At 48.8% G+C, this 27,669-nt stretch overlaps 1 protein-coding gene across 1 annotated transcript in view; it reads right to left on the bottom strand.

The window, feature by feature from the left end:
- The window catches only part of RALGAPA2 (Ral GTPase activating protein catalytic subunit alpha 2), a 266,689-nt gene that overhangs the window by 111,634 nt on the left and 127,386 nt on the right, over nucleotides 1-27,669 (bottom strand). The window contains exons 24-25 of the mRNA XM_072943695.1: nucleotides 5,661-5,789; nucleotides 663-791 (exon numbers count right to left, since the gene is read on the bottom strand). Coding sequence (XP_072799796.1) covers nucleotides 663-791; nucleotides 5,661-5,789 — 258 coding nt within the window. The remainder of the gene's footprint in view (nucleotides 1-662; nucleotides 792-5,660; nucleotides 5,790-27,669) is intronic.

Genomic DNA, 27,669 nt, shown 5'->3' with positions numbered 1-27,669 from the left:
TCCATTGGGGCTTCTCTGGGCAGTGACGCCAGGTGTACAATGAACGCTGGCGAAGCGACGAGACTCCCCGACAGGAAAGCCTCGGTTTTCCTTGCCTTTAATTGGATGACACCTTGTGCACTGAATTCCATGTTGCAATTGAGTGCTGTAGCTAGATTAACTGACTCTGGGATTTGAAAAGCATTTTCATTGGCCCCAAAGTCAGTTGAGGAGAGAATGTTTACTTTCATTCTCCAAGGACTAATTTGGAATTTCAAAATCTTAGCAATATTTAATCAGGCCAATGATGGGGCGGAATACTGAGTTTATTTCAAGCACTTCCTATAAACTCATTTGATGCACTAATGCAGCATAATTAAACTGATAAAAATCATTACAAAGAATGGTTCATTACATGCTTATGATTCGTAGGCATCAGAAGCAGATCTCATTAAAAAACACCTGCGGAACCGAAGCATCAGTTACAAGTGCGACATGCTCTCAGTGCAGCTCATTCAGTCCCTCTTCACAGCCTCCTAAAGAAGCAACTACTGACACATTTAAACGCGCAGCACAACTTTCAGGGACAACAGCACAGTGCGTAGGAGTGGAAGAGAGAACCACAGGCTGGAACTGGAAGGCGCTAAACCTGAGATTCAGATTCGGTCAAACGCAGTCCGTACCTTGACATCTTCTGTCCCAGGGACGAGGTCAGTCACCTCCGGTACTGACTGCAGCAGAGGGATCTCCCGGTAGGTATTTGGAAAGCAGACCAGAGACCCGAGAATGGTGAGAGCTTCTGGACGAGGTGCCTGCACGCAAAACAGGGAGTGAAACACACGTTTTCCTTTTTGTTAGGGACGTCTGACAAGCGACAACATGTTTTACGTTTGTATGATTGTGAGAGGGAACCTTTATCATTATTTTATCCTAGATAATAAATATCAAACTATGCCTGGTTACTTCCCCCCAGGTGAATGCTTAAGCGAGAGAGGACGACCCAAATGCAGAAGCAAACTTCCAGGGAAGGGAAAGTATCCCTCCCCTTGGCTGGAAACAAGCAGGGTGAGGACTGCGCCGCGGACTCGCTCAGCGTCAGGAACGCAAGTCCGGCTCAGTCCTGACTGCTTCACCTTTCTCTGTTCTTTTATCTTATTGTTCTTGACAAAGGAGGGCAAACTGGTAAATGGTATCAAGTAAATATTTTCCCGTAAAGACAGTTCATGAAAATTCCCCAGGGAAAGGGGCTCTAGCTTTCGAGAGGGGGAAGAGAAAAGACACTAGCTACCGAATCTCCTGCTTCCACAGGAGCTACTCGGCCAACACCCAGGTCTGACCTCCGGTGAGACCCAGAAGCCCCCATTTGTCCGTTACTGGGATTCGGTGCCCGCTCAGGGAGGCACTTTAATTTAGTAGCTCTCAATTCAGCCGACTTACTAGAAGCTGTGACTGGCCAAGACAGGGGGAGGAATCAGAATGACAAAGCTATCATCCGACACCCACCCGCCTGTCCATCCACCCCTCTGTCTACTTATTATCCTCTAGTAATGATGAAAACTATGGCAGCTGAGTCCTCACCCTGCTCTGGGCACGGTTCTGAGAGCTGTACCAGCACCTCCTCAGACAATGCCCTCCACAGCCCAACGAAGTGGACAGACACTATGACCATTTCCATTTCACAGGTGAGAAAACTGAGGCTCAGACAGGAAGCAGCCTTTCGAGTGATGGACCCTGATTGGAACCGAGGCCTCTGACTTCATGGTCCACAGCAAGCCTGGACTGTCACGCACGCAGGTGTGACACGGGCGTTCCCCTCTCTCAGGGAGATGGGGGCAAGTGCGCGGGGTCGGGCTGGGGAGGCACATGACAGCGACATGAAAGTCAATGATGCACGTGCTGTAAGAGCCCCACCCGGGGACGTCACGGGAGTCCAGGACATTCGTTCTTTCTGCGCTTGGTTCTCATCAGCACACAGGCGAGTAGGAGACAGTATAGAACACAGACAGAGAGTCCAGGAAACAAGTTGAGACGATGCTATGCTCTGCTCAGCGTGGTGAGGAAGCACTGAAACCCTGCCGCCAAGGCCACTGGTGGAGTGGGACTCAGCCAGGCAGGTGAAGAGGGAGGGCTGGGCTGAGGAGGCAGGCGGGGGTGGAAAAGACACAGGTGGCCTAGACACCACAAACTGTCACCGGCCCCGTGCCCAGAGCCCAGAGCACGCAAGTGTGCGGGCTGGGCCTGGGGCTCTGACGCAAGCATGGGCGACAGTGACGGCGGCTCTGTGCAAGCATCGGCATCGGGGTGAGGTCACCTTTTGTTCACTGTCTTATTTCATTTTTTAGATACAAAAACTTGAAACAACTACAGCAAGACATCAAGATTTGCCAAAGCAGGTCAGAGAGCACACAGTTTCTCGTCACGTGAGCTCCACAATGCAAAAGCCACCGGTGGCCTCCAGACCTGGTTGCAGCCGACCCTGGCAGTGGCTCGGATGCGGCTGACAGTGTCCTGGTGCCTGGGAGCACCGCCGTCACGCGGCTTCTTGGATACCTTTCCAGGTTCCTGAGGAGGCCCAACATCGCCAGGCTGGAACCTCTCACTTCCTCGGGACCTAAACTCCAGGATGCTCAGCCCACTCCTCTTCTCCAACTATGCTCACTCCTCAGGGACGCCTGGACCCGCGGACTGAAACGCCTTCTGCGAATGCCGACTCCCCAGCGCATCGCTCTAGCCCAGGCTTCCTTCCCGAGGACCCGATCTGTGGCTCCGTCTCCACCGGGGGTCCAGAGGGCCTCTCGCTCTGACAAGCGCCATCTCAGCAGAGGCCTGCAATCCCGTGTGTTGCTAACCTGCCTCCATCACTCTGCCCTCCCATCCACTGCCTTTACCTCTCTCCACACTCAGGTTAAGAAAATCTCTGAACAGAAAAGTAGAGAGAATCTTATATCCATACACCCAACACTTAGACTCCAGACCTTACGACTCGTCTCGTTTATCTCCTTTCCAGTTTTTCATTTCAGTATTTAAAATTCATTTAAGTTTCCACTTTCAGTTTTAGAGCAAATTCAAGACACAGTGTCTCCCACCCGGTGCCCTCTGGCACCCCTGCGTCCCTGCTTTGGGTTTTCCCTCCTCATCCATCGCTCCCTGACGTGCTGTGTATTCGCTGGATGTTTGCGTCCCCCACGAAGGCAGGAGCTAGGCAGCCCTCATCACGTCTCTCCCCCCAAGCATGCCCAGTGAAACCACCTGGACACAAAGGGGTGGCTGCGGTCCTGTCGCCGGTGGAAGCCAGCCACGCACAGGCTCTGTGTCAGCTTCACCTCCTCCGTGAAGACGCTTCTCAGGGACGTCTCCCTCTCGTCATGCAGAACTAACGAGTCCCACACTGGTGCCCCCACCCCGGGTTCTGGGGGTGATCCTACTGGGGCAGCCGGAGACTCATGTGCAAATATTAACACTTGGTTTGCCCGTCTGATTCCTGGAGGGTCGAAACCCTGTCACACTCACGCAGGCAGGCCCTGACACGTAGCAGGACCACAGTCCGTGTTTCTCCAACAGACTTGTTTGTCGGCCTTCGCTCACAGCTGCCCTCTACCGACTAGGTCGTCTGGGTCTGAGCTTCACCGAAGCCGCCTGCTTCCTGAGCAGCCTTAACTGTGGCGTCCTGTGTGAGCCTGGCTCACACCGTGGGCCTCCAGGCTGAGCGCTGGACTCTGCAACCACTGGGCACAAAGCACCGGCTCTCACATACGTAAAACAAAGAGCTGCTCCACGGCTTCATGCAAAGGATGGAACAAACCTGATCATGTTTTGGCCTCGGCACTGAGCCCACAGTCAGCCCCAATTTACGCCCAGAAGAATGAGGCCTGTGTGCGGAAGTGTGTCGCCCAGGACAGGTGGCTGGTACTGGTGCTGCGGGCATGGACCCCAGGCCAGACTGGACGGAGCTCCAGCATCAAGAATCGGAAGGGAATTCCAGGCAGCACCCGCCTCATGTGCACACCACAGTGCCCCTGCTGTACGCCGGGGACCTCTGGGTTGGTTCTGGTCTGGGGCTCTTACGAACAGTGCCCGCGAGCACAGACCCCACCGCCTCCGGGTGCCGTGAGCCCGTGTTTGCCCTCCCTCGACCGCAGCTGCAGGTGCGCAGCGGGGGCACCCCAAGCTCGCAGTCAACTTGCGTGAACCGGCAATTCTGATAGGGCGGGTGTGCCCCGTCGCAACGCCTCTCTCCAGCTCCTTTATAACTTTAAGCCTCCACTTTAAACTAAGAGAGTAATTCAAGGTAATTCCAACCATCACTGTTTCTTTATGTAGCTCTTACATTCATGTTCTCATATACTTTTCTCTCTCTTTAAAAAATGTTTTCAAAGGCTACTTTAACAGCTCATCTCGCCCGAAGGTAAACTGTTCACAGAGGATGTCCGCCACACGTGGTACCACCGCTAACCAGAGCGCCGTTCTTACAGGAAACTCTCAGAGCAAGCAAAGGCCGTGCCAGTAAAGTATGATTTCCCTTCCTACATCCTGTATGTTTTTTCAATGCTGATTTGAATGGTTAAAAATAAATTTGAAAGTTCTTTGAGAATGATTACCCTAAAGCCTTTCTGAGAAATAAGCACAGAAAGTTGTCACAGTCTTCACCAAAAAACAGCCAAACAAACGCAGTATTTCCCGTCTTGCTTTTCTTCCGCCCGTTCTGCCCTTTGGCTCCGGTCTCTTTTCCCTGCTCCTTTGCTTTCTAATTTATCCTTCTAAGAAAAAGCTAGCACATGAAAACACCAGCATGAAACACCAGCCGCACAAAGTATAGGAAAACAACTTACATTTACAGCCCAGGGCTGGAGCCTGAATGTGCCCTGCCCAGAGGAAATGCGTAGAATGAAAAAATAACAATGCGTCAAACCAAGTTTAGGTAGCTGGACCCTCACTGATTTCAGTGCAAGTCCCCGGCAGGCAGTAAAGCTAGTTTTATATCCATTCTGAGAGGGAAGAAATGATCTGAACAGGTTAACAGCTGTACAGACGTGATGGCCCTTTAATAAACGTGTGAGAGTGTTCTCTCAAAAGGCATGAATACACTGTCCTCATAATGGAGGTAAACGTGGAGATTACAAATTAATTCCTTTCGTAGCCCTTAATGCTCATTTAGTCCACTTGATTCTAATTTTTAAGCACAAGAACTCTGCCAGAATTTTACGGCATGTTGATAAGAAAATTACATTAACTTTGTGGTTACAATTTCAGTGTTCTAACATTTTAAGAAAGTATTTCCTATTAGGCTTATAATAGCTAAGACTTAGTTAATTAAATGAAACATTATTGATAACGCACACCTAAAATTCTCTCTTTACTGCAGACATCTATGTCCACGCCACCATTTACTGAAAGATGCTAATAAGAGTCTGAGGCGGGTCCCGCCTCTGACTGTGTAAATGTGCTGAAATACGAGAGAGGACACGATTCTCACACTCTGGCCTCTTGATGAAACGCCTTTCCAATACCCGGGTGTCATCCTATCCTACAATTTCACACATCAGCTGCCAGGGCGTCTCCCCGAGAGCCCGGTTTCACGTTGCACTAATGAGTGAACACCTGTTAGGAGTGGAGAAATCTGAACCTTGTTAGCGACTCTGACGCCTCCTGGGGGCCGGGCTGCCGAGCGCCGTCTCACTCACCGCCAGCGTGTCTGCACTGAGGACCCTGGCTGCGGCTGCGATGAAGTCCCCCAGCAGCATGGAGAAGCCGGGCAGACCCAGGGAGAAAAAGCGAGGTGGGCAGTGCCTTATGATGGTGTTTAAGACATCCTGGAGGGGGAGATAAGAGAACACAACCGTCACTGGTGAGAACAGAATCCCAAAGCCATCAGTTTGTCTGTACATACGACTACTGTACGATCATCTCAGAGAACAGAGACTGCGGAAATTCTTCAGTGAAAAGGGTACCGGGAGGTGGCTCAGCCCCAGGGCTGCTGTGCTCAATTTACCGGTGGGAGGAGGGGGACACTAAACTGGAGGATGACTCGTCCAAAATCTAAATCGTGGCACTGGGCCTAGACACCGCTTCCGTCTTCCAAGGCGAGCTCCGTGGACAAGCTCCAGGAGTGTTGACGTAGACACAGAAGTAGAACCTGCAAACGTCGATCACTTGCAATATTCTTCAGTTCTCCAAAGTTACAGCACACTGTTACATTAAAACCCTTAAAGCAGGCGAAGAGATGGACACATTCACACTTGCAGAGACTCCACACGCTAAGCAGTTGGCGTGAGGGAGCGCTGTAGCGCTGTGACGGGTCACACGCTAGGGCTGGGTGGTCGGCGGGGCTCCTGGGAGAAGCGGACGGCGAGATACACGTGCCCGGCTCACGGACCACCTGCTGCTCAGGGTGCAGCGTGTAGACCATCCTCAGCACGGAGGCCTGGTGCCCCTGGGTCTGGGGTGGCCTCTCATTGGTGGGTGGCCAGCTGGCCCCACCCACCAGCTCTGTTCTGAGGCTGTCACCCCATTCTAGCCTCCACTCGTGCCACAGTCAGGCCACATCTCTGAAGCCATCTGTGCGAGTGTTTGTGTGCAAAGGGGATTAGTCAGAAAGCCACAAACTGCTTTCATGAAGTTCTAGGTCAAGCACAGTAACCAAACGTAGCGCGTCACTACAGCTATGTGACCTGAAATCGTACACCCACAGTTAGTCACAAAATCTGAGTACAGTAAAATACTAAAAAAAAAAAACAAAAAAACAAAAAAATCTTTTTTCCCCTCAAATTTCAGTGTGGCTATTTGAAAAATCCTTTAAAATAATCCTGATTTGATTAAATTAGAGCAAAGGAGTAGCAACGTGCTAAATTCTACCCTGTTCGTCCTTTATAATAAAAACAACTTCATTTAGCAACTTGTCATCTTAAAAGAGGATTTTTATGTGTTCACAAAACATTTTTTCTAAGACGTATGTTTTCCTAACATAGTGGGCTCATTTAGTTTCTACAAATCATACTGTTTATGTCTTTAAAATGACTGCCTAGCACTTCCTCTATTAAAGCTCATGTACAATAAATAGTTCAGCAAGTACTAATACAAGGTTTTAGCATTTCAGCAGACTTTTTCTTATACCAAAAACAAACAGAGAGATAAACAGAGAAACAGATAAAAGGGAGGAAGGAAGGAGGAAAGGAAAGAAACATCCGAGCACCCTGCTGCCGGGTTAATGTTTAAACCTGCTGCAATCACGTCCTTTGCTGCACGTTAGCGTCCACAGCGGCCAAGGCAAACATTCTGGGGGCTGAGCAGATGGACGCGGCAGTTTAGAGAGTGTGTGGTCAACTCACGCTCCAAGAGCGGAACAAAAGCTCCACCTTTCTCGTAACGAAGCCTCTGATTAATGCCCTGGGCTCCTCACCACACACCTGTAATTACTCACAGAGGTGCGCTCTGCGCAGGGCCCTGTCGCTGAGGATCAGGCACCGAGCCCTCGGGCAGCAGATGGGAGCGGGCTTCTGTTGACATCTGCTGCCTTGAAAGGGTTCGTGCAAGCCTGGCTCGCAAGGTAGCAGAGCGCCGCGCGTTTGAAGACCAACACTGCAAACAAGCACGATGTTAACTTTGTTTCGTTCGTGTTAATTCCATCTGTCGAGATGAGGAACCGAGCCTGGAACCCTGCAGGTTTTTCAAATCTTTGGCACATACTTAAAAAATCACCTCTTTTCACCACTGGAATTTAGGGCTTTAATTTTTAAAAAGAAGGTAGTTTGCTGGGATAAGTTTATGGGAATCAGGAACTAAGCCCTTTCAACGAGCTGCAGCCAGAATCTGTAAATGAAATCCCTTCTGCTTCACAAGAGTCACATGTGTCAAGGCAATGAGCTGTACGTGGGGCATTCAAAACAATTACTAAGTTGCCACTGATGCTGAAGAGAGCAGAAATGCGTGCTGCGGGGATCAAGTCACCCGGCCCCCCACCCCTGGACCTCGGCCAGTCTCTTCAACGGAACCTGCTTCTGCGGGCAAGAAGATTGGAAAGAGAGGGCAAAATAACAGATGGCCAGCCTGGCCTGCCCGCCACCCACGTAAGACGGCCCCCGGGAGAAGCGGGCCCGCCGCTGCCGCCAGTTAAAGGAGCGCTGGCCAGGGTGAGCGCGGGGGTTAAGGAGGGAACAAACACACGGCCGGTCGGCCAAGTTAGGGCCATATGCTTGCCTGCGCTGCTTATCCACACACAAGCGGAACAGCCCGAAGACGGCATCTTTGTGACAGCAGTCTGAAATAAGGAATAACTGCGGTCCTCGGGAGACAGTCACTGCATCTTGCCCACCGAGCGGGGTCCCCACAGTGCTGCGCTGACCTCTAGAGGGCCCTGCCTTCGCCTTCCTGCCGCACACGGGCATCGCAGTGACAGCTGGCGTCCTTGGGAAAATGAAAATCTTGAGACGGAACTTCCTCGACCATCTCCAGGGCGCTTCCCAAACAGCAATTATTCATGTGTGACCCTCATGCTTTTTGTCATATTCGAGTCCAAAGTGAACATTAGTTGTCTGTTTTTCAAAGTAACTCACTTCAAAAAACATGTAAATAAGATTATTCTGGAAAACTCGTATCCTGTGTCATAAATAGAATATACCGCTGAAGTCAGTACCACCACGGTAAGCCAAGGCCACTGAGTTTGTGCTAAGCACCGCAGTCTGACGGGGCGCTCCTTGTCAAAAGGAGGTCAGAGAAGCACTGTGCCCGCTGCAGCCAGCCTGCCCGGGGCCACCGTCCCCGGGGAGCGAGTCCCTGCCACTCAGGCTCCCCGCTCTGTGCCCGCAGTGGGGATGCCCCGTCCTCAGGTCAGACTCTGACACGGTGCAAAGAGCTGCAGCGCTGGGACACAGGCCAGGGGTCAAGGCCTCGTGATGCGACTGCGGGCAGACTGCGTCCTGCTCGGGTTTCACGTTTTCTCCCACGAAACAGGCTGACGCCCCTACAGACTTCGTCTAACGGGAGAGGGGACACGTGCCTTTGCAAACTGAAAAGGCTCGCACACAAGCCAGCAGGGTGACAAGAAGAAACACCATTTTAAAAAAGAGAAAGCTGATCAAGAATTTTCACCTTCCAGAATCTAATTCACAGAATTCACTGAACGATGCTCTGCTGATACTCAGAAAGAAATTTTGAAAACATTTCAAAGGTGGCCCCGAAGCCTCTTACGTGACATTTTCCCAGAAATTAAAAAACTAAAAATTAATGCTCTCAAATAACATCCTTACTTAAGAGTCACAGCAGCTGGCTGTGGGGTATACAATTTATAAAGCGAGTAACGAAATAAAGGCAGGAAGACTCCGTTTCTAGATTCCCCAGAGTCCATTCTTCTACGCTGTTCTAAAATTTACCCCGATTAAGTGCGTCTGGTAGCAAAAACTAGTTTCTTTTCTATATTCTAAAGAGACTGAAAAACAGTCAGCAAAACAATTAGCTCACTGACAAGCAGGCTCTAGCACAGGAACGAGGTGTGTCCTCGAGGACTGACCAGCATGACGCTCCTGCACGTGCTTCTGTTCAAAGGAAATAAAACCCAATCTGCAAAACGCTGCAGGATGATGAACAGACCACCAGGCTGGCACTTTCCTCCCATTTTGGGTTAAAAGTCCACACGGATGCTGCACACTGAGCGTGAAAACGAGATGGTCAGATGATAACTGTGGATTTGCAGCTTATCAAAAGATTCTGGTTTATGAGAAAGTAACTGGTGAGAACATCTGTCTCCCATCACGGCTCTTGCAAAAAATCAGGCAATCCAAATAGAGGCGTGCTGCCGCCTCGCCCCCAGAGCACAGTTCTATAAATGCGAACTGCACTCGGCCTGGTAAACGAATCGCTTTAATTGAATGCTATGTACACAGTAACTGGAAAAACCGTAAGTGATAAGAAAAACATATGGTGGTGGCGACAGAAATCGGTTTATTCATTTTGCATAGTGTTGTTCCTTTAGTTCTCTTATAATTGACCTTCAGACGACAAATGTGTAAAATAATTCTGTTTATTATGGCTCCAAACCTTCCAACAATTACACAAAATGAAAATTTAAAAGGAAGGATTCGTTCTGGAAGCATTTCCATTGTTGACATAATTGCACAGCGATAATTTAGTGCCCGTGTTGTTATGGAAAATATAAAAAAGGGCCATTACAGGCCATTTCCATTCAAAATATTGCACAGTGGTGTCAAAAATGGGGGAAAATGTTCACTTTAAAGCAGTTTAAAATGGATTAACCCTGTAAACAGAAACATTTCAGCGCAGTGTTCTGTGAAATGCAAATGTTCACGAAGCAGCCGTCCCTCAAGCGGACTAGAAACGTCGCGTCTGCACTTTCACACCAAGCACGTATATATGATTCACTTAATGCTTGCGCAGGGCCCAGCAGATGATGGCTGTAACACAATAGCCGGCCATCTGCCTCCCTGCCTCCTGCGCGGACGCGCCTGCTTCCCGGGAGCAGACAGAGCCCAGAGTCACCCAGACCGTCCAGGAGGCCACACAGGGTCGTTCAGAAATGAACCTGCGTACCTGAAGTCACTGAGCGCCTCCTTTAATGTTTTACTTTAAGGAAACCAAGAGGCTAGATGGTGAATGGTTGCATTGCTGTTTTTCAGAGAAGGTACCTGTCCTTTACCCAGGAAACTCTGTGGGAAGGTCTTTTGTTGAGTGAGGCGGGGAGTGTTCCGGGCTGGTTGTCCCATCCATCGGGTTAACAGAAAGACCCTCCTTCAACCTAAGTGGACCAATTACCAAAAGATGTGAATGTGGAGGGATCCTTGTAATTCTACCCCTGGATATAATTTTTTTTTAGCAATTAAAAAGGCAGGCCCAATCTGGCAGTACTTCAGGACAAATTTCTACATCTCGATCATTGCCTTATTGGCAAAGCTCAGAAATGCTGAGCGACAAAGAAGTCCTGGCGACCAAAAGGACAGATCTGAAGGGCACCCCAGGTGCCAGGGCCTGGTCCTCTGCCTTCTGCCCCCTCAGCACTGACACAAAGACCTCCTCGACACACCACCTGCCTCTTCACTGTGCACTGCTTCCCGCAGGGGTTTCTCTTGCTAAAAATAAAGCCTTTCTGATGATGGCCTTTAAGAAAAGCACCACAGATCACATCACGAGCACTGCGCTTCCAGAAAAGTCAGTGGAAGTCCAAACACGGCAGGACAAAGCTACAATTACTTTCAAGATCTGGGCCAAGGAGTACGTGGTACGTGCTAGAATTATCTGCTCCAGCGGCAGAGTATGGTGTGATCTGCTTGGAAAGAAGGCAGAGATTTTTATAAGTGCTGGACACATGTGACTTCCCTGGGTGTAACTATGTTACCAAGGCCAGGAGAAATAGGGCAGGAGTAATTGGGTTCTGCAGCCAGAGAAACAAAATCGCTTCTTGCTTCTGACCACGAAAAATGCTGCGGAGAAGACACTGAGTTTCCTCGACAGCAGCGGGCAGAGGAAAAAAGGAATGACAGACAGAACTTCCGATGGTCGGAAGAGCTGCTCTAACCATTTGCGTGGGATCCGAACAGGCGGGCAGACGGCAGAGAAAAGTCCCCGCCACCCTGAAGCCCTGACGGGGAGCCTCGGATGTTTGCATGACAGCTTCACAATTAATCCCAAACTCGGCTCCCTTGCACTGACCAAGAATGCCTGCCTGCTTCAGGGAAAGGGGCAGACTGGCTGGTTAACTGATTTTAAGAAATTCGCTGCATGAATTTTATCTGACACTGGAGTTGAGATGTCACCAGGTTGTCTTAACTGCTTCTTTTTCTTTTTGCTATTTGCAAAAGCTTTAGATGTAATTTACGTGTGACAACACTTGCACTTTACAGTGGTTTTTAGTATATGCATAGACTTGTGCACCGTCACGACCATCTAATTTGAGAGCCGTCCCCCAGTGAAACCCTCTTCCCATTATCGGTCTGTCTCCAGCCCCCTTCCACCAGGCAACTGCCGTCTCCCTGCTGTCTCTGTGGAATACACCTACGTGGGATATTTAAGATATGGAGTCATATGATACGTGGTGCTTTTTTATCTGGCCTCTTTCACTGGGCACGATTTTAAAGCTCATCCACATGGCAGCTGTAGCAACGCTTCAGTCCTTTTAATGACCAAATAATTTTCCACTGTATGGACAGATCCCATTTTTTTCACCCTTCCATCATTTGATGGACATTTGGGCTGTTTCCACCTTTCGGTGACTGTGAATAATGCTACTATGAAAATCTGTGTACAAGCTTCCTCTGAACACCTGTTTTTAATTTGGGGGGATACGTACCCAGGAGTGGAATTGCTAGCTCATACGTAGTTCTACGTTTAACTTTGGAGGACCTGCCAAACTGCTTCCCATCGCAGTTTCACCATTTAATTCTTACCACTAAGGTGTGAGGGGCCCAGTTTCTCCACTTCCTCATCGACATCTGCTACTTTCCATGCTCTGTTTTTGAAAAGGATTCCAGCCATCCTGGTGAGTGTGAGGTGCTTACCTCACTGTGGCATTCCCGTTAGTAACCACTAATGTTGAAAATGTGTTCATGTGCTTATTTGGCAATTATTTTATTTTCTTTGGAGAAGTGTTTAAGTCCTTTACCCATTTTTAAATTGGGCTGTCTTTTGTTGTTGAGTAGTAAGACTTCTTTTTATGCATTCTTATCAGATACATGATTTGCAAATAATTTCTACCATTTTGTGGGCTGTCTTTTCACTTGCTTGATAGTATCCTTTGATGCCAAAAAATTTTAATTTTAATGAAGTATAATTTATCCATCTTTTTTATTTTGTTACTTGTTCTTCTGGTGTCATGTCTTAGAATCCAATGCTAAGTCCCAGGCCACACAAATTCCTCCTATCTTTTTTTTCTAAAAGTTTTACACTTTCAGCTCTTACACTTAGGTCTTTGATCCATTTGAGTTAATGTTTGTGGTGTGAGGTAGGGGTGCGACCTCACTCTTTTGCATGTGGAAATCCGGTTGTCCCAGCACTACTTGTTCAAGGGCCTGTTCCTTCCCCTCTGAACTGTCGTGGCACCCTTGTTGAAAATCAGATGACCACAGACATACAGGTTTATCTCTCAGTTCTAGTCCCTCGATCTATGTCTGACCTTTTACCAGTACCACACTGTTCTGACTACTGCAGCTTTGCAGGAGGTTTTGAAATAGGGGAGTGAGTCCTCTAACTCTGTTCCTCTTTTTCACGATTGTTTTGGCTATTCAAGGTCTCTTGCAATTGCATGTGAATTTTAAGATAAGCTTTTCCATTTCTGCAAAAAAGGCCACTGGAATTTTAATAGGAATTGCGTTGAATCTGGAGATCAATTTAGGGAGTACTGTCATCTTAACAGCATTAAATATTCCAACCCAGAAATACAGGATAACTTCCCATGTGTCGTCTTTAATTTCTTACAGAAATGTTTTGTAGTTTTCAGTGTATACTTCTCTTGCTTCGTTGGTTATATTTATTCCTAAATATTTTGTTCATCTTGATGCTACTGTAAGTGGAAGTATTTTCCTAATTTCACTTTCGAATCGTCTGTTGTGGTGTACAGAAATACAGTTGACTTCTGTATATAGATCTTATATTCTGCAACCTTATTGAATTCACTTACTCGTTCCAATAGGGTTTTTTTTTTTTGGTGTGTGGATTCCTTAGGGTTTTCTATATACAAGATCATTTTATCTGTGAGTATAAATAGCTTTCCTTTTCTTTCCTTCTACGTCACTCTTTTACCTAATTGTCTCAGCTCGAGTCTCCAGCACGCTACTCAGTAGAAGCAGTGAGAACAGACATCCCCACATTTGTTCCTGATCTTAGGGAGAACACGGAACTTTAAAATGGAAAAGCCTGCTGTTTCTTGGCAGAAAGCAAGCCAGGACCTGTGATGGGGCATCCAAACCCAGAGTGACCTTTTCTCAAAATGTTCTTGGAGATCAGTGAATCAGTGTGAGGATGCTCAGGGCCCTGGGAGATTGGGGGCTGAGAAGGGCCTTAGCCTCCGTCCCACGAATGGGTCCTTCCTTCAGCCTCAAGTTGTCAGCAACGCGAGCAACCTACAAAGCCCCCTTTACTCTGACAAGCACAACTCCCTGCTTGCAGCTCCTGGATCGCAAGGGGCTGTTTCACACGTGTTCCTGTAACGGGCCCTTCACAGCTCACTGGGGGACCGACAGGGAGGTGGCAAACCTGTCAGGAAATTCTGGCACATTTATGATCCCACAAGACGCGGGTAGCTGCTGGAGGGTCACAGAGAGAAGTCCTACCAGCTGCATCCATTCTGCCCTGAGGACGCCTGGGCCTGCCTATGTAATGACTGCGTCGTGACCCTGATACGCCGCAGACCCACACCATTACAGTTGGCACAACAGGCCGGCTTAATGAGGCTGAGGCAGGCGCTCCGGAGCAGTGATTAACCGCTCGTGATGAGACTTGAGCAAATGAGGGCTTTGCGGAAAAACTGCCGGGAAGGGATGGGTGGGAGCATGAGGCTGCATCAGACCCACATGCACAGAAAGTGCTCGCAGATGCCTGGCCGCGGGTGTCGCCCTCTGAAATAGGACTGCACTTGACGGCCAAGGCCGCCGGCCACGGCTGCGGGGCGAGTCAGCGCATCCCGGGAATTTACGAGGGGCCGGGGCGGGGGGTGGGTGAGGGGGGTAGAGGATACTAAAATCTGCTCATTCTGAGGCACCCAGCTGCTGTTTCAGAAGAGGCCAACCTGAGCCCAGTCTCTCCTCTCTCCTTGCCCCGTCCTCTGCAGCTCTTACGGCATTCTGGGGCGGAAGGCGAAGCAAGGCGTCCCGGTCATCAGCGCTGACAGGATGGCTAGACGTGCACTTGCACAACCAGGCAAGCGCCTAAAGAATCACTAAGGTGGGGTCAGTGAAACACGGGCACGTGTAAGCTGCGTAGGTGCCAAAGGCCGGCAGCCACGCTGCTCCCAGCTGGGCTCTTCCTCCCGTCTCAGGAATGCATCGGCCACAAATATATTCTCCTTAGGATGTTAAAAAGAAATTCCTGGATGAAAGCACAGGCTTGACACACGCAGGCTGCCTAAGGCTGCGCTGGGGGGTGCAGCGAAGGTGAGATCAACTGACACCGCCACGCAGGACCGTCAGCTCACCCACTCGACCTCACTTGAGGTCAGTCAAGGCCAGAAAGTGGCCAAGGTTTGGACACAAACCTGAGCGTGTTCCTCTTCTTTATAAAAAGAGAAAACGTGAACTCGGGGTCAGAGAAGCAGCACTGGACACGCGCTGCGTGCAGCACAGTGCCGTTCTGACGTCACTCAGCTCTCGAGCACAAGTTTTCCTTTCGCCTCATTCATTTTGCCTGATAATCATTAGAAACTGCAAATATACTTTTCAAAGCTCCCCTTCCTAGTGAAGTCAATAAATGACTGCTGTGGCTAATCAATGTGCTTCCAAAAATGCAGACACAGCCTGCCTCGCACGAGGGACCCGGGGATGCTGCCTTCAAAGTAAGAAGGTGCTTCCACCAAAGACTCTCCTTAGGAGGCTGCTAGAAACAAACTGAAGCGCACGTGTGTGCCCGCATGCGCGCGCGTGTGTGTGTGTGTACACAGGCACCAGTGCGGGGTGGGGGCTGTTGGAAATATTCAATGGGAAGACACCAAGAAATTCCCCAGGACTGCAACAAGAAATCCAGATTCCTGTTTTCCCCTCAAAATGAGCACTAGAAAACCCACACCAGCTGGGGCTTCAGCTCCACTTACGAGACCCGGGCTGTCAGAGCCTGGCGTCTGGTGCCTTTAACCCCACCTCCTTCTCACTGGCTGGAATCGGGACGCCGGGTTCTCAGGCCCGCTTGGTGGTGCCGGGTTTTCTGCTGGCTGCTTCCCAGTCTGCGACCAGGAACAGCTTAAAGAGGGAAAACGACTTCTGTGGGAGCGTCCCCGTCTTCTGGCGTCTGTGCTTCAGAAAACAAATCAACTCTGGGGTATGATTACTATTCATTCTGTTCATTCTAGGATAACACAAAACGCATGTTTTCTAGCTTCCTTAAGAGTAAAATTATTCCACCTGCACATAGGAGCGAAGTTGAAGCTTTCAACATTTTTGTGTTCTCTAAAAAACCAAAAAAGAAAAAGAAAAAGGCAACCTGGTGGTCCTTCGAGTCCAGGAGGCTACAGTGCATCCTGCCCACAAGGGATGGAGGATGAGGAGAGGTCCAAGCTGGCATCAGTTTTAGTTTCTGTTCTGGCCACAGAATCACACCTACTGCTGCTACTTTTTTCGTAATTTAATTTGTGTTTGGACAAAGAGCTCCCAAGAATAACTGAAATTTGAGAGAAAAATCCCAAAGGAAGCCAGCTCTGTCCGCTTGATTCTGAAGACGCCTCAGGCCAGAACTACTAACGAAGCAGCAGTGCTGGCCACGTTGAGACGCCGCTGGCCGCCCGGCCCACAGTGAAGACCCCGCCCCACGGGGGGAAGGAGTCAGACCCCCCAGAATGACTGATGCAGTCGACACACAGCTCATCACTTCAAATTCGAGTAATATCTGATTAACAGCTTGGTTTTTAATTTACACATGATGAGATTCATTTGGGAGGCTTAAAACATACTTTCTTTTTTCCCTTAAACAAAGTTGCTTCCAGGCAGATACTGGAGGGAAGGAGGAAGTAGGAAGAGGAAGGATCTGGAGATAAGACTCTTAAGGGACACCACTGACTACCCTCTGACCTTGGGCAGGTACTTTACTCTTGAGCAAGCACTTGTGCAAGGAGAATGGAAATGCAGCCCGCCCCATGGGGTCCGGACACGGGGCAAAGGACCCCGCCCCACGGGGCTCTGACACGGGGCAAAGGAGACTGACAGGGAAGTATTTTGTAAATTTTAAAGCTTCATGTATCATTGTTACTATTAAATTACAACAGCATTTCAAATCATAATCTTATTAAAATATTAATTTTGAAGGATCAATTGAAAATTGAGACTTCAAATCAACTTGATCTAAAATCTATTCATTAAAAAAGAGTCTGACATAGAAAACAAACTTATAGTTACCAAAGGGGAAAGGAGGTAGAATAAATTAGGAGTTTGGGATTAGCACACACACACTATTACATACAAAACAGATAAGCAACAAGGACCTACTGTACAGCACAGGGAACTATATTCAATACCTTGTAATAGCCTATAATGAAAAAGAATATGAAAAGGAATATACATGCATGTATAACTGAATCACTGTGCTGTGCACCAGAAACTAACTCAACATTGTTAATCGACTATACTTCAATTCTGAAAGTCTGAAACGAAAAACAAGTCATTCTGGTAATTCCATATAAAAATACCTAACAGTTTCTGAAGGCACCACGTCAGCCGCTGTGAGGGGAGGGAACAGATGCCCCGACTCCCAGCCATGACCTCTTAGGGGCAGGGGACGCTCTGCACAGTTGAGAGTGAGGCCAGGCCAAGAGTATGGGGACCCTGGAGGGGGAGGCAGCCAGCGCTCCAGGGGGACCCAGGGAGGGGAAGCCGATGGGTGACACAAAGGCACAGGGTGGTCCTGACAAAAGCGTCACACGCACGTGTTCAAAGCAAGACTCAAGCAAAAAAAAAAAAAAAAAAAAAAAAAGGTGGGTATTTTACTTCAATGTCTTATTACCAGAAGGGTCTCTTTTGCCAACGTTTCTCCAGCCCACAAATACCTACCGAGGAGTATTTTTCCACGGAAGAACAAGAGAAACCTGTGGTTTATTATTCCGCTAGAAAACCATGTTCTCTCTAAGATGTGCGCCAGTAAACAACATTAATTGCCGAATAACCTGCAGGCACCACACCACGACCTACTGTCGTGTGCTAAAGAGAAGCCAGCAGAAGAAAAGAGATTATTCCCCACAGGAGCACACTTCCTCCCAGAAACACAACCTGCAATTTAAAGTGCTGTCTTAACGCGCTTTCCCTGTACCCAAAACCTAACCTTTATGGGCCGTGAATCACAGTCATGATTTAAAATCTCATACATTCAAAAATCGCTCCTTTCCAAGTGGGGGTCAAAGCACCTCCCTCCCCAAGTCACAAGCAGCGTTCGGGGTGTCAGAAGCTGTCTCTGTCTCTCGTTTCTTCTCTGCCTAAAGAAAAACGTGAATTTTCTTAAAATCTTCATCAAGTTCTAAATGGGAAAAGATGATCTTGCAGGTCAACAAGCAAAATTCCAACAGGGGAACCCTCTGCCATCACGGTACTGGGGCCACTGAAGGCCGAGCTGTGCTCACCTCTCTAAGGCCACGCAGGGAGCCGTCAGGTCCCCACATCACAGGACGAGAACCTCAAGCCAGAAAAGCCCATGAGGTCACGCACTCAAGGAAGCAGTGACTTAGCCAGGCCAGGGCTCAAACCTGACAGAGGGTGTCCCACGGGGCGGCCAGGCCAGGTGGCCTTGGACAGACACTACAGAGCACGAGAGCCTTGCAAACCCCAAATCAGTCACCTGCCCTGTTTGGCCTGGACGCTGGGTTCGAAAGTTCTGTGGGGAGTGCTGCTGAGCACCGCCTGCCCACCCCACAGGTGGGACGGCCTGATCTCTCCCCAAGACGTGGCTCCAGACACTGGAAGAAGGCAGTGACCTTAGCCCATGGGCCATCCCTTCTCCACGCAGGCCGTGCTCTGGTCACCCTCCTCCCGGCCAGCTCCTCAGGCCCCACAGCCCTGCCCCTCCATCCACGCACTGGGACTGGGCTCTAGACATAACACACCTCAGCTGTTTCTCGTGTCATCTCTGAATGAATCAGCTCACTCCATGTTTTACTTCTGATGTTGATTTTTTAAAAACAAATTCAGAATTTTACAAGTTGAACCATGTGAAATTACACCCCCTCTTTCTTTTGAGAAACAGCCCAATTGTGGCGATTTCCATATAGGTCAACATGAAACATTCGCCTCTCCTGCTAAATTTGTCTAGGCATCCGTGTCCCTGGTTACACGGAGGGAGCTGGCTTTCAGGTGGCCGCCCGGCACGCGGTCAGTTAGGTGTCAGTGCCTGGCTCTCCCCCTGCTCCGCGGTCACCTGTCCAGCTCCTCTGCCAGGACAGCGGTTCCCAAGCTCAGCGCTGCTACCGCTGCAGGTCGTAAGGTCTCGGCTGTGGTCCTGGCACTGCAGGGCGTGCGACACCCCTGACCTCCACCCGCTGGGTGCCAGTGCTCCCCCCTCCCCACTGTGACAACCAAATGTCTCCAGACCCCGCCTGATGTCCCTGGAGCACCCCCCCACCCCACCCCCGCATCTCAGGAATCACTGAGCTCCAGCAGACATGGGCGAGCTCACCCCTGAGGAAGATTAATGCCTGATCTGCAACTGACGAGGCCAAAAGCTCATCCGGGAGGTCCAGCTCAGCCACCATGGTCACCCGTTTCCCCCTCAAATGCATGTGGTTTTAAGGAGCTCTTCTCTTATTCCTTCAGCTTCCCACCAATCAGCCCAGTGACAGAGGGCCTGCTCTGTCTGGGAGAAGACCAGTGCCCTCCAGGGAGCCTCCTAAGGAAGATTCTGGTGGCTTGAGCTACGGGAGTCCACAGGAGAGTCCCCTTCCAGAGAGAGGCCTCGAGGCAGAAGAACATCTCTACTGAAAAATGCAGGTCGGCTTACACACCACATGGTACCCGCCGACTAGGGACAGAACCTTTCACTTGTCCACACGCACTGAGCTGCTATCATGCTGCATTTTTATTTCAGGAATTTCACGTGGTGGGCGCTCATGAGACACTGACGGCTGAACATAATTCGTATCGCTGATAGCATTTACTTGAAAGTCTTGACATCTTTAACTCCAAAAAGGGAAATCTCACAAAACTCTAGTTTCAGCCTCCCAGGCGGGCTCTCTGCTCTCTGGACCACCCCCGCCCCCTGCTATCACCTTACCCTTTCAAAGCCGAGGCACAAGCCCGCTGCACATGTGATCCCCGCATAGCCGAACCGCAGCCCTCTGCTCCCTCCGCAAAGTCCCACTTTCCTCATCTAGGTGGCAGTGGGCTCGGTCTGCAGCTTCGTGAAAATGATGATCGGTTTTACAGTTGGAAAGAAAGGGAAACGCCCTGCTGTCTGTAACTCTGGTGCAGGCATCCACCTGAAGTCTCTACGGCCACTGAGAGCCGAGCAAAGTTGTGAGCAGAATTGTGATAAAATTTCCCCCCATACAACGTGCCTAGTCAACGGCTTGTACATTCCTGTGCAGTGTGAGAAACCCGGGACGTGACCTGACGCACTTGGTGACACGTGCCACATCGCATCATCCGACTGCGGGACAAGCACATGACAGGAATTCGTATCAACTCAATGATCGACATCAGGGGAGGACTGACATATTCCACCTGTCTTTGCAGACAGAACCTCAGTAAAGCCCGAGAGCTTTGTTTATTGCTGCAGTTAACCCTCATGCCAATGACATACCATTTACTTTGACTACAATAAACTCAAACTCACAATCCTTGTGAAATTTGTTGCTGGTGTGCAAGGCTTGTTCTCTTCATACATTCTTGGGTTCAGTTTGCTCATATTTTGTTGAGAAATTTTGAGTCTAAATTTAAGAGAGATACTTTCCTTATGTAGTCTTTATTTGCATTATTACCTTTTTCTGGCTTTGGCATCAGGATGATACTGGATTCCTAAAGTAAGTTGGGAAGTGCTCCTACCTCATTTGTTTTCTGAAAGAGACCAGGCAAACTTAATGTTATTTCTTTTTAAAGTGCTTATTAGAATTCTCTAGTGAAATTGTCTAGATCTGGAGATTTATTCTCCAATAGCTTTTAAATTATGAATTAATTTTTTAATTACTTTTTTTTATGTCTGAGTTAGAACGGGCAGTGTGCAAACTACAGCTTTACCTACAGGTACTAAACTAGGACTTCTAAGAATCGCAGAAATAGGGGATATTATGACATTTAACAAAGTTAAGCAATCAGACACCAACACCTTTCTCAGTATAATCTAAACACAGGGTTTTTTAATTTTGTTTTTTCCTAGGGTGCAGTAGATCATAACAATAAAGTGGGAGGAATCACTCCACCTGATTAAGGTTTACCGTGTAGACAGAGTCATAGGACAGTGCAGTATTGGTAGAGGGGCACAATGATCAGAATAGAGAACCCAGAAAAAGAGGCACACAAGTGCGCTCAATTCCCCTCCTGGGCCTGCTGTCACCACTGTCTCCTGATTACAGCCCACCCCGCATAACCACCGTGGCTTAAGCCTCTTGAAACGCTTTTCTGGCCACGTTGAGTTCTGTGCTCAAAGCCTCCAACAGCGCCCCGAGACCTGTGGGGTGGGCACGGCCCGGCATCCAGGCTCTCCACAGCACCGCCGACCAGTGTCCACACGTTATTTCCACGCAGGAAATCAATCGGTCTGGTCACCGTTCCCTGAACGTGGCCTGAGAAGGTCTGTATCTCTGACCTTTGCCCTGTGGAATCCTCTCCTGCTTCCCGTCCTCCCGTCTAAGTCCTACCCACCCTCCAAAGCCCCACCGAAACCCCATCAGCCCGCGGACCGCTTTCAAACCAGCTGAGCCAGAAGCATAGTCAGCACCGTTCCACGTGTGCCTCGCGTGGCCCTGTCCCAGCTGAAGGACTCAACGGGTGCTTCCTATCCACGTGTGTCACACGCGGGGCATGCGTTCAGAGCCTGGCGAGGTCTTTACTGAGATGTGGGAAAATCATCACCCTGAAAAGAGTACTGGACCCCTGCCTCTATTTAGGAAAGGACACCGTGACACGCGTGATAAAACGCCTGGAAGTAGATCGGAGGGCCCAGTCGTGCTCCAGACGGTGGGCCTAGAGGCCCTCCAGCCCAGCTCGCTCACTGGACCATCCGGGGTCAGGCAGGTCCCCGTGGCCAGTGGGTGATGTGGCTGAATCGCGCTCCCAGCGTGAGACCTGTTGTCCACTAAAGTCCGGTGCTGAATACATGGTGACGCTGTCATGTACCCCGAAGTCTTGGAATATGCATTTCCCCATCCTGAAAAACCTTAGGAAGAAGGCCCAGGATTAATCTTACTTTTACTCACTGTACAACTCTACAGTCTTTTAAATGAAGCCTGTAAGTTAGCCTTCTCAAGTTCCTCTGATACACGTCAAGGTGATTATTTAATCCTGTGAACATCAGTTAGGCCTTTAAATTTATAAACATGCACTTTATCCTACTAGCCGTGAATTAGAAGCCCACGAGTCCAAACCTTGCTGTAGAGAATAAATCCTTTGGAGAGATGTTAAAATTATTTCCTTAGACCGGAGATAAACAAGGTCTTTAATTTGCCACCTTAATTCTTTACTTACTCTGAAAGCTCATTTAGGTCTAGCCTTGAATCTTTTAGTAAATTTATGTATATCTAACATACTCGGTTTAGTTAGGTCTAAATTTTCAGCAAAGAACAATTCTTTGTCTGGGAAAAGATGATGCAATGATTACATATCACTGCATGATACAGGCTGTCTGGGGCTATTAAAAGAGTCGGGTATGGCCAGTTCACGAGCATCGCCCTGCACCTTGCCTTCGTGGCTCCCGGCTGTGCCTCATGCTCCCTGAGGGGCCCCATGGGATCCTTTCACAAACGACTGTTATTATTATGCTCTTCCATCATATCCTCCTGGGAGGGGCTGTAACATCCGTTAAGAAAGTTATGACTATTCTGACTTTTAGGATCGAATATGACTCTATATATGATGTTTAAAATTATGTTTCCTTTAAAATTGGTGGGGGAAAAGGTTCAATAAAAGACCAAGTTAAATGAAAGGAAGATGTTCCTGAAATAAGTTGAATACTTTTGGCCGCAAAACAGGCAGCTAAAATTAAAGAGGAAAAGAAAAGATGCTGCAAGCGCCTTCAGCGACTGAGATGTCAGTGTTGTCCTGCAACACCAGCGCCTCGCACGGCCCGGACTCTCACCCGCAGACAACAGGCTCCGCTCTGCTGAGACGCAGAGGAGAGGGTCTCTGTAGGGCACCGGACAGCTTGCAGGATTTCTGGGGGACCACGCGGGACCCTGCACAGCCAGGAACCCAGTGCAGCACCAGGCGGTCCTGCGAGCCTCGTCCCAGCAATGCAGCTGCCTGAGCAGCTCCAGGACGCCCACCCTCCAGAGCCACGCGGGCCTCTGCGGGCCGGAACCCCCGGGGGGCTCAGCTGCGAGGCCCCACACAGAAGGCACGCGGCCGGGGCGAGGAGCGGGTGGAAAGGGAGCCACAGCCAGGGACATGCAAGGAACGACCCTGAGTCCCACAAGGCCAAGTGAGCACGCCCTGCCCTGTCTGACCCCCAGCACGGGGGGTGGTCATTCCTCCACCTGTTCTGAAATTCCACAAGGCCTAGTACATCGTCTAGTCAAATTATCATGTTCAAAAGTAAGAAAACAGAAGGGGAGGGTACAGCTCAGTGGTAGAGTGCATGCTTAGCACGCACAAGGTCCTGGGTTCAATTCCCAGTATCTGTTATAAAAAAACAAAAAACCTAATTACCTCCCTACCTCAAATAAAAAATAAAGTTAAAAAATGGGCTTGAAAAGTAAGAAAACAGATGTGGAAGGAAACAAAATCAAACTTCTAAGACATCAGGAGAGCGAGTGAGGCTCAGTGTGATCAAGGGACTGACCTCTCCTCGCTCCCCTCAGCATCACGGAGGTGCCGCGTCCAGGCCTCCAGGTGGAGGATGCTGCGTGTCCTGCCTCCTCTAAGTCCCCAGCGCCCTCGGAGGCAGACGCTGCCATCACCTGCCTTTAGCAGATAAGGGAGCCCTAGGCACACGACCGGAGGTGCAGCCAAGACTGGAGCTCACCCAGGCCGACCTGAAGCCCGGCCCCCTCACGGTGACACCACGTCACAACCTCACCCCGTCAGGGTGCAGGTGGGCAGCTGGGTGGCTGCCGCAGGCAGGACCCACGTCTCTCTCCACCCGAGCAAGGCCTCGTGCTTTTGGTGTGTCACAACTACGACAACCCAACTTCAGGGAGGGAAACGCCAGAGACCCGCGCCTCCCAGTACGTCTACATGCAAATTTGCAACAGTAACTCTGCATTCATGTCAGCTTTGCATTCAAAAGAGAACTGAACTTTGATGTGTTTAACAGACAAATTGCATTAAGACATTAAATCTGTAAGTCATTGTTAAAAAATAGTTTACTTATTTTAAGCAAAGGAAACTCTCCAGTCTTTGATATACGTACTTAGAAATATTTGTAAAATAAAATTCCTTTCCTTAACTGTCCTTTTCCATTTCACACATATTGATCTTTCCATATGTTTTAAATAACGATGAAAATAATAGGAACTGTTTTTAATAAAACCAAATCATAGCTCCTTTCATGTCCAAATATTTTGGGGGGAAGACGGAGGTGAAAAAGCTGCCTAAGCTTTAGACAAACCGAGTGGCAGTGGGAACAGCTTTAGAAAGAGATGCTGACGGCGCGGAGGAACTGGGCAGGCGCCGGGGAGGGTCCGCAGGCTGGGGTGGGGGCGCCCGGCACGGGGTGTGAGGTGGGCAGGACCAAGGCCAGAGCCCGCATGAGGCCGGACAGAAGACAGGAGCACGACAGGCCTGTGTGTCTGCCCGACGCGCCAGGCGTGAGCGGAGGGGAAAGCGCACCCTGCGGAGTGAGCCGGCCCGCCGGGGACCTCCGACGGCCTCTGTCACGTACGGCGCTGCGCAAAAGTCCTCAGTAGCTTTTGAGCCTTAGCTGTTGACACAATGGGCCGCGGTATTTCTCTACGTGAACTGCAGAGGATCAACAGGACATCTGGGAGTCCCCAGCAGAGTCTGGCACTGGGGTGCTGGGGGCATGAAGACCCTCCACCACTCCCGCCACCCCCCAGACACAAAGCAGCCCGGAGGAGGGAGGCCAGCAGGGAGGCCCCTTCACAGGCAGGCTGGGGAGTCCCCCAAGTCACCCCGAATTTTATTCATAATCTGTAGTTATTTTCAAGGTTTTTGTGACCCTAATTATTTTCTAAATCAGTCACAGAATCAATTTGTTAAAAATTCATAGTCAAGGAAAAATGAAGCTATTTCAAATCATTTTCTCAGTCATTCTAATAAACCATAACCCCTACTGTACACGTACGCGGGACACGTGCAGTTGATAAGGGCGCTAATTTAGCTGTTAAATTGTTGTCAGAGTAACTAAAACTGGTCCAAACAGCTGGTTTGGAATGTGCTACGTTTTGAATGCTGGCTGTTGGGTGCACGTTATTAATTACAACTTTTTAAAATACAGAAATGACTGCGTTTGTTTCAATAGTTTGCTATTAGATTAGATGAAACTGATTTTATATGATTGTACTGTAATCTGTGACACACCCGTTTTACAGGTATTTTTTAAGTACTACAAGCACCCTTAATGTTTGGAAAAAAGTTTTTACCATCTTCGATCTTATTTCAGATTGAACACTTGATAAGTCACCACTGACATGATTTTGCGGCTCTCAGATTGAGGAAACCATCTGAAAGACGGCCAGGCCACACCTCCGTGCTCGCAGGCCGGGCCTCCCAGTGGCGCCAAGGCTTAGCGGCGGTGCGTCCCGCAGACAAGAGTGCCACCCAGAGGCCAAAGGAGGAAATTCAACTCGGGTTGCATTTAAGACAAAACTAACAAATGTTAAAAAATTTAAAACGATGTACTATCACTTATCTTATTAAAAAATAAGGAAAAACTTGTTATAAGTTATATATATTTTTTCTCTCTGCAGGAACAAAGCCTTCTAGTGCCAGGCCACATAGAAGTGAGGCTCTGAGAAACCTCACGAAGCGGAAACAGCCCCCGGAGGGCCCTAGTCACCGGCGCAGTCTGTCAATTACAAAACTGAATTTAACTGTTGTCTCTACAGCAAATGCTTCCTTTTCTCTTCATAATTAATATAGCATGTGTTTCCAGAAGTACATGTAAGTTTGGGAGCAACCAGCATGACCTACTTAGACATGTGGACCGAAAGTTACCCTAAACACCCAAGACACTTCTTACTTAAATGAGAAAACTTTCTTTCATTAGAAAGTCTTCTGCGTAATTTTCTTCTGGCAGAAGAATAAAGTTGACTTAGAGTAATTCTGTCTGGCCGACAGTCAGGGTTTCTATAACATATACCATTAATTGTTAAGGCTGAAGCAAACTAGTCAATGCTATTAAACGCATTAAAAAATTCAAGCTTCTAACGGCCTCAACAATAGGCTGATTATAAAACAGAGATTTACGATATCCCAGTGTTGCCTCAGAAGTCTGGATGTTGGGATTACCGCTAGCAATGGGCCACCATTTAAGAGTTACGTATTTTGCAGCAAACCACAAAAGATCAAACTTACCCAGAAACATGGTATATATTAAGATGTGAAAATTATCTTAAGTATAAAAGTTGAAAACTCCTGTTTCTACACTGTAGAATCCAGTTTTTGGAATAATGCTTTCGGTTCTCAAATGTTATAATGTACGTATTTCACCTCATTCTATTGTTTCGTTGTCACCCCGACACACTTTAAAATAGGATGCTAAACTCACACCCACTGATGTGACTTCCCAGAAAACGCAACCTAGCAATACCAAGTGTTTACAGCTGACTTCAAAGTCCAAGTTTGTTTGCCTCACGAGGGGGTTCTACAGCGCATTATCGCGTCCAACTAGATGTTTTTGCCACAGATCTTAGCAAAATGCTGCTTTCAAGTACAGCAGTGGCAGCCCGCCCTTCCTCCTCTGGTCCCATCACTGAGGGTCTCATGACCGTCTCTGCTGCCTCCCTTCCCTATTTTTACCCCTTGGTCTTCCACATGCCCCAAGCTGCATCATGCTGGAAAAGATGCTTCCACCAGCAACGAAGGCTGCAAAATATCTGAGCAAGGAGTACAGACAGGTCTCCTGGTATCTCTATATTTCCGCATTTATTTAGGAAAAAAATGAGCCAGCGTTCTGCTGAAACTGGAGCAAATATAACAGAGATATCTCAGCAGGACAGTATGGCTGTTACTTTGGAGAAAAGGCTCCATGATTAAAGCTCAAGGTGTTTATCAGGGAACATTTTACAAGAGTTTTAAATGGGGCCCAAGGTGAGGCTGGCAAATTAGGAGGATGTCCTCTGACATGTGTCAGAAAGTCTGGGTGTCTGCATCACACACCCAAACAATAAGACACAGACAGAAAGGACGGCTGCCTGGTAGTTTGTGAACGATTTCAGTTCACTGGTAAGCTATCTACAATTTAACGAGTAAATTCTAAGAGACTCTGCAAATCTCTCGTTGGCCAAGACTTAGACATAAAATTAAATGCCTTAAAAATCTCTGGAAACTTTCCTATTTCTTCTTCCCATCTCCAATGCTACCATCTTAGTTCTCACCATTCAAAAACATCTTTATTTGTTTAATCACGTCCTAATTAATCTCTGTCCAGGCTCAACTTCCTACTGTACCCTACCGCCATCCCATTTCTAAGTCCCTCCTCCAGATTAATCTCGGTGGCTTCACAAACCAATCACATCACTTGCCTCCTTGATATTCAGGCGGGAGGTCAAGAGTCAGCGGTCCTGCACCCCCCCCCGCCCCCCCCCCCCGCTAGCAGGGGGCCTCCAGGAACAGCCAGGGCTGCAGGCTGCTTGTCAGAGGCTCCCTCGGGCCTTCTGTTTCAACTTCACCACCACTCGCGCTCCTCTGAGAGAACTTACGGCCTCGTCAAGAGATGTCAGGACCCCTCGTTTAT

The sequence above is a fragment of the Vicugna pacos genome, chromosome 19 (assembly GCF_048564905.1).
Source record: "Vicugna pacos chromosome 19, VicPac4, whole genome shotgun sequence".
In the NCBI taxonomy this organism is placed as follows: Eukaryota; Metazoa; Chordata; class Mammalia; order Artiodactyla; family Camelidae; genus Vicugna; species Vicugna pacos.
The sequence above is the reverse complement of the archived record's forward strand: the minus strand, read 5'-3'. Positions and strand labels throughout refer to the sequence as shown.